The 12,190-nt window shown below is 58.9% G+C and overlaps 1 protein-coding gene across 1 annotated transcript; it reads right to left on the reverse strand.

Moving 5' to 3' along the window:
* Positions 1–9,336: 9,336 nt before the first annotated feature.
* Positions 9,337–10,431, reverse strand: GPR25 (G protein-coupled receptor 25; the record flags this gene model as incomplete). Its single annotated transcript, XM_080651065.1, has 1 exon — positions 9,337–10,431. One exon carries the CDS (start codon positions 10,429–10,431, stop codon positions 9,337–9,339), a length of 1,095 nt encoding a protein of 364 aa, XP_080507191.1.
* Between the last annotated feature and the right edge of the window lie 1,759 nt (positions 10,432–12,190).

Here is a 12,190-nt window from a genome sequence, read left to right on the forward strand (position 1 = left end):
CTCGCTCATGCCCCGCCCACCCGCCCCAGGATATATATATGTATATATATGTGTGTGTGTGTGTGTGTGTGTATATATATATATATATATATGTATATATATATATATATATATATATATATATATGGCCTGGCCTGCAGGATTGGGCTGAAAACACCTCTCCAACATCCCCCAAGGGGTCCCAGATTGCGAGAGGGTGCAGGCCAGGCTGAGGGACCCCACTAGTGCACAATCAGGGCCAGGGAGGGACGTGGGAGGGCCCATCTCACTTAGCCTGGATCTGCTGGACCCCAGCAGCAAGATAACCTACCAGTCAGAGTGTCTGCCCCCTGGTGGTCAGTGCATGTCATAGCGAGCAGTTAAGAGGGGCTTAGCATATCATTAGCATATTACACTTTGGTTGAATGGATGGACGACCGGACACTTAGCATATTAGGCTTTTATTAGATAGGATATGATTGGGAAGGCTGACATCAGAACCTGCAGGGTGGGCTGGCAGGCCCACACCCCAGGGAAGAGCTGCCGGTGAAGTCCAAAGGCGGTGGGCGAGCAGGATTCAATCTTCCTCCCAGGAGGTCAGTCTTGTTTCTTTTAAGACCTTCGACTGATTGGGTGAGGCCCACCCATAGGATGGAGGGTAATCTGCTTTACTCAGAGTCTACGGTTCATTTAAAAAATTTTTTTAAATTTGTTTTTTAAATATATTTGTATGGATTTCAGAGAGGGAGAGAGAGAGAAACATCCATGATGAGAGAGAATCCTGGATCGGCTGCCTCCGGCACGCCCCCGACTGGGGATCGAGCCCACAACCCGGGCCTGTGCCCTGATGGGGAATCGAACCGTGACCTCCTGGTTCCTAGGTCGACGCTCTAACTCTGAGCTACACCAGTCGGGCCATTTAAATGTTAATCTTGCCCTCACCGGTTTGGCTCAGTGGATAGAGCGTCGGCCTGCGGACTGAAGGGTCCCAGGTTCGATTCCGGCCAAGGGCATGTACCTTGGTTGCAGGCACATCCCCAGTAGGAGATGTGCAGGAGGCAGCTGATGGATGTTTCTAACTCTCTATCCCTCTCCCTTCCTCTCTGTAAAAAAAAAAAAAAAAAAAAAAAAATCAATAAATGTTAATCTTGCCCAGCTGGTGTGGATCAGTGGTTGAGTGTCAACCCATGTTGAGGGTCGATTCCCAGTAGGGGGCGTGCTGGAGGCAGCCGATCCATAATTCTCTCTCATCATGGGTGTCTCTCTCCCTCTCCCTTCCTCTCTGAAATCAATTCTTTAAAATGTAAAAAATTAAAAATAAATAGAAAAGAACAATAAATTCTCACTTATAAAAAAAACAATTTAACAAATAAATAAATGTCATCTCATCTAAAAAAATACGCCTTCTCAGAAACATCTAGAATAACGTTTAAGGAGCTCACTGGGTCCCACGGGCCAGGCCCAGTGGACACAAACTAGTAAAAGTCGACATCAGCCCAGCCAGTGTGGCTCAGTGGTTCAGCCTCGACCTATGGACCAGGAGGTCAGGGTTCCATTCCCGGTCAGGGCACAGGCCTGGGTTGCAGGCTCGATCCCCAGGGTGGGACGTGCAGGAGGCAGCCGATCCACGATTCTCTCTCATCATGGATGTTTCTCTCTCCCTCTCCCATCCTCTCTGAAATCAGTAAAAATATATATTTTTTAAAGTAGCCAACACACCCCTGAAGACTGACTGGGTCCCAGAAATGACGGACCAGACTCACTCTGATGCATGAGTGACGGGAGTGGGGGGGACTTTGGAAACGGGGAGGCCCTGGCTAGACAGCCCGCCAGGCAGGGGTGATGGGGCCTGACTCACGGGGGCGCTGGCCCTGGGGGTGTGAGGCGGGGGTGAGTCAAGAGCCGACCCGCCTGCCTGCCTGCCTGCCGTGGAGCTGGCTGACTGGAGAGGAAGAGGGCGGAGTTGGGGATCCCCAGGTGTCTGGCTTGGGCGTCTCGGGGAGATGTGCTCCCGTAGGACCCTCCCGGGGGGTGAGGTCCAGGGACGGGGTTCCGGGAGGTGGCCCAGGGCCCTTGGAGAAAACGCTCCGGGTTCTCTCTGGGAGGAGAAGGACGAGGACCAGGGCAGGTCTCCAGAGCTGAGCTTCTCTTGTGTATTTGAATCCTCTCCGGAGGACGTTTTCCCACTGATGTTTAGAGAGAGCGTGGAGGAGAGAGGGAGAGACAGAGAGAGACATCGATGGGAGAGAAACACATCGATGGGTTGCCTCCTGCACGCGCCCTGACCAGGGCTCGGGTGGGGGAGGAGCCTGAAACAAAGGTACGTGCCCTTGACTGGAATCGAACCCGGGACCCTTCGGTCCGCAGCCGACGCTCTATCCACTGAGCCACACCGGCCAGGGCCATAGCTGGGCTTCTGAGAGCTGAGTGGTGGGCGGGGGCTGCCTGTCTGCCTGGCACACACGGTGGAGGGCTCGCCCCAGCCCGCTCCTGCCCTGGCCTGGTGGCTCACACCCTCAGTCCGGGGCCCAGCAGCGGACCAGGCTCGAGACCAGGCTGGCACCTCCCCAGCTCACTCACCCTCCCCTTCCTACCCCCCTCTCCCCCCATGGATGAGGAACTCGGGTTCTCCTCCACCCAGACCCTGCCCTGGCGATGCCCTCGGCGGCGAGACGCTGGTGGGAAACCCCAGAATGAGTTGAACCAGGCGCCTTTCCTCTCCTGACCGCATCCTGCAGCTCCCCGCGGGGGCAGGGGAGCAGGAGGGCAGGAGGGGCAGGGGCAGGGGGGGAGCAGGAGGGCGCTGCCAGGTGGTGAGCCGCTGGGCCAAATGCCCGGGAGCCACTCGGGGGTCGAGCCAGCGAGCTTCACTCCACTGACTCCACTGCTCGCGGGGAGAGACCCCTGAACCCCGGAGCCAGGCCCGGGGGTCTACAGAGCGGCTGGCAAACAGGGCGGGCTTGTCCCTGGGGTCAGACCCCCGAGGGGCAGGAGGTGGGCAAGGAGGTGGGTCTCCGCGGGGTTCTGAGCCTCACCCTCCCGCCTTCTCTCTTCTCTTTCCTTTCTCCCTCCTTCTCTCCTTCCTCCTCCGTCCTTTTCCCCACCCCTCCATCCTGGGCTCCCATCCTCCCCTCCCCCTCCCGCCACGCCCCGTGGTCGCTGCTCTCCCGGACGCCACCACCAGGGGGCGCCGGTTGCGTAGACCGCCCTTGGGGCTGGACCACCCGCCTCCTTGCGCCCTCGGGCGGGGTTATGGGGAGAATTCTAACGCTGGCACCTCCTCGAAGGTGGGGCCGTACAGGTGCATCTAAAATCGCCCCTCCACCCCAAAAAAATAATAAATAAATAAAAATAATAAATAAATTTTAAAAACCGCCCCTGCCGCCCAGCTGGCCTGGCTCAGGAGGTGAGCATCAACCTCTGAACCAGGAGGTCAGGGTTCGATTCCCGGTCAGGGCACAGGCCCGGGGTTGCGGGCTCCATCCCCAGTGGGGGGCGTGCAGGAGGCAGCTGATCGATGATTCTCTCTCATCGTGGATGTTTCTCTCTCTCTCTCTCCCTCTCCCTTCCTCTCTGAAATCAACACAAATATTTTAAAATAAATAAATAAAATGAAATCGCACCTGTCCGCCTCCTGCCCCGCCCCCCACCCACCCCTTTCCTCCCTCTGCGAAATGGGTGACTACACGCCCTTGTGGCTGCGGGGACGGACCCACTCACGCAGATAACACGCCTCTGAGCGCCACGCTTTCCTTCCAAGGCAGCCACCTGTAAAGAGACGCTTTCCCACATTCCTAGTCTCAAAAGAAAAGAACACGCAACCTTTTCTTCTTCTTCCTGACCGGAAAGCCTCCTGCCCCTGGTCCGAGGCTGGGAAGGGGACCGAGGGCACTGCCTGTGGCTGGGCAGTGCCGGCTTCCAAGGGCCACCAGCGCCCTCGCCAGCCTGGCCCGGGGCCTGGGCGCCGTCCCCAGACGCACCGCTGCCCCCCCCCCCCCGCCCCCTGTCACGCACTCAGAGCGAGAAAGGAAGAGAAACGGGGTGGGGGTTGGGGGGGAGGCGGCGGGCGGCTGAAACTGAGGTCAGAGGCCGAGGAAATGGATTGAAATGGTCCATACACAGGCCCTACACCCGACTACTCCCGTCCCCACCCCAAAAGGCTGCCGGTTAAGGTCAATTCCCCTTTATTTTTTTTTTTTTGTTTTTTTGTTTGTTTGTTTTTAATATATTTTATTGATTTTTTACAGAGAGGAAGGGAGAGGGAGAGAGAGTTAGAAACATCGATGAGAGAGAAACATCAATCAGCTGCCTCCTGCACACCCCCCACTGGAGATGTGCCCGCCACCAAGGGACATGCCCTTGACCGGAATCGAACCCGGGATCCTTCAGTCCGCAGGCCGACGCTCTACCCACTGAGCCAAACTGGTCAGGGCCCCCTTTATTTGTTATAAATAGCTCTGGCCGGTGTGGCTCAGTGGCTAGAGCGTCGGCCTGTGGACTGAAGAGTCCCGGGTTCAATTCCGGTCAAGGGCACATGCCAGGTTGCAGGCTCAATGCCCTGTGGGGGGTGTGCAGGAGGCAGCCGATCAATGATTCTCATCATTGATGTTTCTCTCTCTCTCCATTCCTCTCTGAAATCCATTTTAAAAATATATTTTAAAAAAACAACTATAACAAATTTTTTTAAAAAAGAAATAAAATTGTTGCAGCTCAGGTGGAGGATCCTGAGTAATGTTACTCTTCATTTTACATCCCTCTCTCTTTTTCTTTTTTTAAATATATTTTATTGATTTTTTAGAGAGAGGAAGGGAGAGGGAGAGAGAGTTAGAAACATCGATGAGAGAGAAACATCAATCAGCTGCCTCCTGCACACCCCCCACTGGGGATGTGCCCGCAACCAAGGTACATGCCCTTGACCGGAATCGAACCCGGGACCCTTCAGTCCTCAGGCCGATGCTCTATCCACTGAGCCAAACCGGTTTCAGCATTACATCCCTCCCTTGATAGTAATAATAATTTTAGCAGATGAGACCTGAGCAGGTTTGAGTCCTAGGCAACAGGAAGGATAAGACTTGGTTACACAGATGGGAAAAATTCAAGAGCTGGGCCCGCAGGGAGCTGTGACTCTGTGTGTGGGGGGTGAGGGGTGGGGGGCAGCCCCAGGCACCGTCTGCTCCTTGGAGGAAGTTTGGGGTGAAGAGGATTGCATTGGGGGGAGGAGGCAGGTAGCAGGCACCTCACTGACAGTCATTTTCAGAGCAGCGGGGAGAGATTCGTCAGCCCCGTCTGTCTGGCACCTGCTGGGGGCAAACCACAGCCTCTGCCCAGATGTGGCAGCAGCCGTTGCTGGGGGGCAGGCGGGGGGCGCCTGCACTTCCCGCTTTGCTGTGTCTGCGACCTGGACGGAGCCCTTGGGTCTGACCACCCCTGCCCCCCACCCCTGCCGACCTCGGGGTCCAGAGAATCCATAGTCGGGTGTGTGCTGTTCACAAATGTGTGCACGCCGGCCGGGCTGAATTCACATCTCTGCTTCCTTTCTCTCGCCAGGCAGTCCCCACCCGTGGGTCCCCCTTCATGTGCCCCCCTGTCACTGAGGCTGGGGGCCCGATGGGGGGGTGCAGGCCACTCGGCCGAGGTGGGAGGCGTGTATTCAAAGATCTCTGAACTAACCAGCACCCAGAGCCCTCGCTCTCTCCCAGGCTGGCGAGGGCTGAGTCATACCCGCCCGCTCTGCCAGCCCTGCCATTCCCCTGAACTCCCCAGATCACTCAGCACCGGGCCTGGTTCCCACACTGTGCCCTGAGAAAGAACTCGGGGTCAGGGAGGGCAGAGGAAGCCCAGAATTAGTCAGAGAATCAAATCAGAAGCCACACATGCCAGCGTGCCCACGGGCTGACCTGGTGCCCAGGTGCCCAGGGGTAGCTGACCTTTCAGAACCCAGCCCGGCTCCCGGCTCCTCTCGTCTGGTGTCTGGTGATAACGGGGAGGGGGTGACAGGGCAGCGGGGCGGGGGGGGTGTGTGTGTGTGGCTGGAATGGATGATCCCCAGGACCCATCCTGGGCCGTGTCTGCCTGCACACCACAGCTCACGAGGACTTTCCAGAACCCTCTGTGAGGCTCAGGAGGCTGGGGAGCCCCCCTGAAGCGGACAGCTGGCTGGGACAGCCGACTCGGGGCCCAGGACTGACCGGCTCTGGCTCGGGCCGCTTTGTGAAAAGCCCTTGAAAATGAAAAGCTCAGCCCGGCTGGCGTGGCTCAGGGGTTGAGCATCGACCTGTGAACCAGGAGGTCAGGGTTCGATTCCCGCTCAGGGCACACGCCCGGGTTGCGGGCTCCATCCCCAGTGGGGGGCGTGCAGGAGGCAGCCGGTCCATGATTCTCTCTCATCATGGACGTTTCTCTCTCTCTCTTTCCCTCTCCCTTCCTCTCTGAAATCAACAACAACAAAATATATTTAAAAAATAAAAAGCTTATAGAACATTTCTTTAGGGAGACTAAAGAAACGGAGGTGGGGAAAAGGATGTGAAATCTTACTCCAGCACAGCCACCGTGGGCACCTGTCCTACTCCCTCCAGCCTGTCTGTGTGCCTTTTTATAAAAGTAAGGTTTTCCGCCTTCGTGTGGTATCATGTCATTTCACATGATGACACGGGCCTCACGGCCGTCCCTCCGCCAGGCCCAGGCACAGGGGCAGGCGTGGAATGAAAGAGACGCACGTCGATCAGGGACCTCGGGTTCTGACCCCAGACAAGGGCTAACCAGGTCAGTGAACTAGATGGTATCTGGTCAGGCAGCACCAAGAGAAAAAAAAAACAACAACAACAAAAAAGCCCGCTTGCAGACCGGAAAGAGCGGAAGATACTTCTTATCGGCGGGGCTTTGTGGCGCAGGCAAAACCAAAGACAGCGGGGACTTGGTATCCTCCAAGCGCGTGGGTGTTTAAAAGGCAAGCTGGTTGCCTTCTTGAAGGTATCATTTTCCAATCTCTCTTCGAGCAACACCTTCACATTTGCATAACACCGAGGTACGGAAGCCCTTCAAGAACTGCTTCCATCCGGAAACCATTCGCCGCCGTCTGACCTGGAGGAGGGTGAGGCATGATATTCCTGGGGCTCTGGCTGTAGATGGACTAACTTCTTTCTTTTTAAAAAAGGTGGTTTTTTTTTAAAATTGATTTCAGAGAGGAAGGGAGAGGGAGAGAGAGAGAGAGAGAGAAACATCAATGATGAGAGAGGATCATGGATCGGCTGCTTCCTGCACGCCAAACCCTGGGGATGGAGCCCACAACCCGGGCATGTGCCCTTGACAAGGAATCGAACCCTGACCTCCTGGTTCATAGGTGGTGGCTCAACCACTGAGCCACGGGGCTGAGCAAAATCACCATTCCTTGCCCAGGAGGGAGAGTCACGGTGAGGCTGGAAAGACCCCCTCCCCCCAGGCCTGAGCCCTCAGGCAGGAGAGAGAAGCATGTTGGCCCCCCAGCCTCAGGCTTGCCTCCCTTCAGGGAAAATTCCCGAGTTCCTTCCCCCTGAGAAAATCCTCTTAAATCAAAAGTCCTGTTAACCCGACAAATGAAAGGCCAGCGTGGAAAGCAACAAGCATTTATTTGAGATCAAAAGAGGAGCAGATTCCGGAAGCACCCATTCAGGCAGAAGCCCAGACAGTGTTGGGCTTAGGAGGCCAAGGCGAGGGGCATTTATGAGAAAGGGGAGGGGCCAGGGGCATCCGGAAAATCACAGAGACCCTCCTTCTAAACAACGTTTTCATTTCCACTCCCGCAGCCTTAACAACAGCATTTGTTTGTTTGTTCCCTTTACAAATAGCTCTTTGGGATACAATGTTGCCACCTGTTACCTTTACAAATAGCTTTTTGAGATACAATGTTGCCACTTGTCACCTTTACAAATATATCTTTGAGATACAATGTTGCCACTTGTTACCTTTGCAAAATAGCTCTTTGAGATACAATGTTGCCGCAAGTCCAGTCCAGAGGTTCGTTTGCCCGATTTTAACATGCCAAGGTTTGAGGCCAAGGCAGTTCCTCTGGGAGACCACCTCCGACTTCACTATGAAGTGATTCCATTTATACAGGTTTTTGTTGTTTTTTTTTTTTTTCACAAACACTGAATTTCCAAGCCCCCCCTCCCCCCCAGAAACCTCAAAGGCAAGGCGCAGAATGCGGAGAAAGCGGATAATCCCACACACCTGTCCCCGGTGGTCCCAGCACCCACAGGAGACAGGGCCTGATGCCCATGTGAAACGCACAAGGGCACAGCCCCTCTTTGAAGTGACACCTGGCTGGCAGGTACCCTTGAATCTGTGTGTGTGTATGTGTGTGTGTGTGTGTGTGTGTGTGTGTGTGTGTGTGTTTTCTTTCTCTCTCTGTGGCCTTCAAAATGGGAAACAAACGTCCTTTAAAATAAGAAGAACCGACATGCCGCCGCTGGTCTATGGGATTGCTCCGCCCACGTGGATGCGGCTAACGCCCACAGTGGGGGCATCACCCCAAATCCTCAGGGGCCTGAGGCCAACCTCAGGGGCCCCGTGGAGTGTTGTCTGACCCAGTTCAGCCGCCTCCTGACACTCATTTCACTGCCGCTGCTCAAGCACAGAGGCGCCTCGCCAGGCTCCGGCGAGCAGCGTTGTCTGAGGGCGGCGGAGCGGTGACGCACCCAGAGACCCCAGCCCCTGGCCACAGAGTCCCGGTTCCTGGGTCCCCGGGAAGGGCCCGGTGACTTCCAGGTGAGTCCCGCGGGCCAGGGCGGCGCTTCTGGGAAACCCATCCCTGGGCGGCGAATAAACCGGGCGGCGATACTGGGCCGGTTTCCAGGGTTCTGGTGAACTTTGAAAGCGAAAATCTGAACTGATGGTGACTCATGACGTGGCGAAGTCGCCAGAGATGACACCCAAAGGGCGGCTCGCTCCCACCGGCTGGAGTTTTCTGGAGAGACCTGGTGTGTTTCTAGAAGAAGGTCTTTCTTAGGAGACGGTGGCTGTTGGAGGGGCCAGAGAAACGGCAGCTGAAGACTGGCTTTGGGGCTCTGAGTTGGATATTTTGGGGTGCTGCGGGGACCTGCTCCCCTCTCCTGTACCTGGCGAGCCTGCGGGTGTCCGCGCTGCTGTCCGCTGGTTTCACGGGAGCTTTAAGGGACTGGAGAGTCTTCGCCCAGGCGCCCACTGGGCAGAGAGAGCGCTGGGCCGGCAGCCTGGCTGGGGGGTGCAGGAAGCGCTGAGGTTTGGAGAAGCCGACGACGGAGGAGACTCGGTCCCCCGGTGCCCGCGGAGGGGCCCGCTACCGGCAGAGGAGACGCGCTAGGGATCCGGCCGCCTCCCGGGCCATCCGCTGGGCTGGGGCCGCTACGCGCGGGCCAGGGTCCGGCTCTCCGCCCGTGCTCGTCCCCCGCTGTCGGCCGCGCCCCGCCCCTCGGCGCTGGGGTCTCCGGAGCGCGAGGACGCGGAGCTGAGCCCGCGCGCCAGGCGCCAGGCCCGGGCGCGGAAGGAGCGGTCCAGCAGCAGGTAGATGAGCGGGTTGGCGCAGCTGTGGCCGAAGGCGAGGCAGGTGGCGAGGGCCAGGCCCCAGCGCAGCGCCCGCAGGAGCGCGCAGGGCAGCGGCAGCGCCTGGAGATGCGCCAGGTGCAGGGCGGCGCGCAGGGCTACGAAGGGCAGCCAGGAGCCCACGAAGGCGCCCTCGACGGCGCAGATGATGCGCAGCGGGGCGGCGGGGACGCGGCCCAGGCGCGGGGCCCGGCGCAGGCGGCGCGCCAGGCGGCAGTAGCAGAAGACGGAGGCGCCCAGGGGCAGCGCGCAGGTCAGCAGCAGCAGCAGCAGCCCCAGAGCCTGCCAGGCGTCGGAGGGCCGCTCCCCGCACTGGCTGCCCGCGCCGTCGGGCCGCGGCTGCAGGTCCCGGGAGACCAGGGCGGGCAGCCCCACCAGCAGCGCCGCGGCCCAGACGCCCCGGCACAGGGACCGCGCGCACCGCGGGGAGCGCAGCGGCCGCGCCCCGACCGGGCGCACCACGGCCACGTAGCGGTCGGCGGCCAGGCCGGCCAGCAGCAGGGCGCCCGCGCAGCGCGAGGCGGCGACGGTGAAGCTGCTGAGCTTGCACAGCGCGCGGCCGAAGGGCCAGCGGCCGCCCCCCGCCGCCGCCGCGGCCCAGAGCGGCAGCGTCAGCACCAGGCCCAGGTCGGCGGCCGCCAGATGCCACGCGAAGGTGTCCGCCAGCCGCCGCGGGCCGCGCCGCCGGGCCAGCAGCCGCAGCACCAGCCCGTTGCCCAGCAGGCCCAGGGCGCAGGCCGCCACGTAGAGCGCGGGGACCACGGCGCGCGCGTGGGGCAGCTCCCCGGCCGCGCACAGCGCGAGCTCCTCGTCCAGGGAGCCCCACCCGGACCCGGACCCCGAGTACTCCCAGGGCGCCGACCCCGGGCTGGGGCTCCAGGGCGCGGTGGGGGGCATGGCGGGGCCACGGCCTGTGCGCACCCAGGACGCAGCGCGGGGCGCAGGTGGCGGGCGGCAGTTCTGTGGGTGCCCAGCACCTCCCTTCCTGCCTCCCAGGCCCAGGGGATGGGTGGGCAGGAAGGGGGTGGTGGAGGGGCGGGGGTGGGGGGAAGAGGGAGTGGGGGAGGGACAGTTCCCCTGGTGCAGATGGTGGCACCGGGCAAGGAATGGAAACTTCATTGCTGGGTCCGCGGAGGAAACGTCTTCAGGGCTGGGAGACCCGCCTGGCCGCCATGGGGAGCCGCCTGATGTCAGGGTGCAAGAGCGGGGGTGCCCTAGAGCCCCCCAGGCTCCCGGCTGCTGTGTGGGCAGGTGCGGAGACAGATCCGCATGAGGCTGGCATGGGGCGTGGGGATGGGGCCTCGCCTGCACCCATCCACCGTCCTGCAGGGAGACTGGGCCGGTGGGGAGCCTGCCCTTGGGGACCTGCCTCCGACCCAGGGACTGGCCGGTCACTAGAGCTCTCAGGTGCATACGACATTTAGCGGGGTGTCCCTGTGGTCCGGACCTCAGGGGACCGGGTGAGATCCAGGTAGTCCCCAAGGAGCTCCCAGGCCCTGCCCTGACTGCTCTCTGCTGAGCCCGCAACAATGTTGCCCTTGATCTCCTGATTAGATCCAGCTCCTTGTCCTCACTGAGACCTCCCTCCCTCCCTCCCTCTTCCTGAGATGTTGGGGTAAAATGTCTGAATTCAGAGTGGCTTTAAAAAAAAAAATTATATATATATATATATATATATATATATATATATATATATATATATATATATATATATATATAAAATCTCTAGCCAGTTTGGCTCAGTGGATAGATAGAGCGTCGGCCTGCGGACTGAAGGGTCCCAGGTTCGATTCCGGCCAAGGGCACATGCCCGGCTTGTGGGCTCGATCCCCAAAAGGGGGTGTGCAGGAGGCAGCCAATCAATGATTCTCTCTCATCATTGATGTTTCTATCTCTCTATCCCTCTCCCTTCCTCTCTGGAATCAATAAAGAAATATATTTAAAAAAAACAAAAAACAAACAAAAAAAACCATATACATATGGCTTTTTAAACTGATTTCAGAGAAGGGGAAACACCCATGAGGAGAGAGAATCACTGATCGGCTGCCTCCTGCACGCCCCCTACCCAGGCCCACGACCCCGGCAGGTGCCCTTGACCAGGAATTGATCGGTGACCTCTTGGTTCATAGGGCAACGCTCAACGCCTAAGCCATTTATGATTCAAACCAGGGCCCTCCCTCCCGAGAGTCTGAGAGGCCTGGTCCTCACGCAGCTGGGCCTCGAGCCAAGCCTGCTCTGGGGGCGAAGACCGCAGCCCGGGGTCCCTGTGGTCCAGGCGCTGCCCAGGGAACTGTGTGTGTCCAGGCGGGTCCCCTCCGGGCCTGTTACAAGACGGAGCAAGGCAGCGAGAGCGGCGGCCGGGGCACCATGGGGTGTCTGCTCCTCCCCCCAGGGTGTTCCAGCCGCCAGGTTTGGGTTTCCCCTGATGCCCCCCACACCCCAGGGGGTGGAAATCTGAGGGCTGGGAGATTCGGAGACATTGCCCTGATGTCTGACCCCACAGGTGCTGGGAGTGGCACCCACAGCCTGGTGGCCTGGGGGCTGAGCCTCCTTCCCGGATGGCATGAGGCAGCGCCCACTTGCCAGGCCTGGAGCCCCTGGACATCACCCCCCTTGGCACCCTCTTCCCGGGGCACCCCAAAGTGCCAGGGATTCT

The sequence above is a fragment of the Plecotus auritus genome (genome assembly GCF_963455305.1).
Source record: "Plecotus auritus genome assembly, chromosome: 14".
NCBI classification, from domain to species: domain Eukaryota; kingdom Metazoa; phylum Chordata; class Mammalia; order Chiroptera; family Vespertilionidae; genus Plecotus; species Plecotus auritus.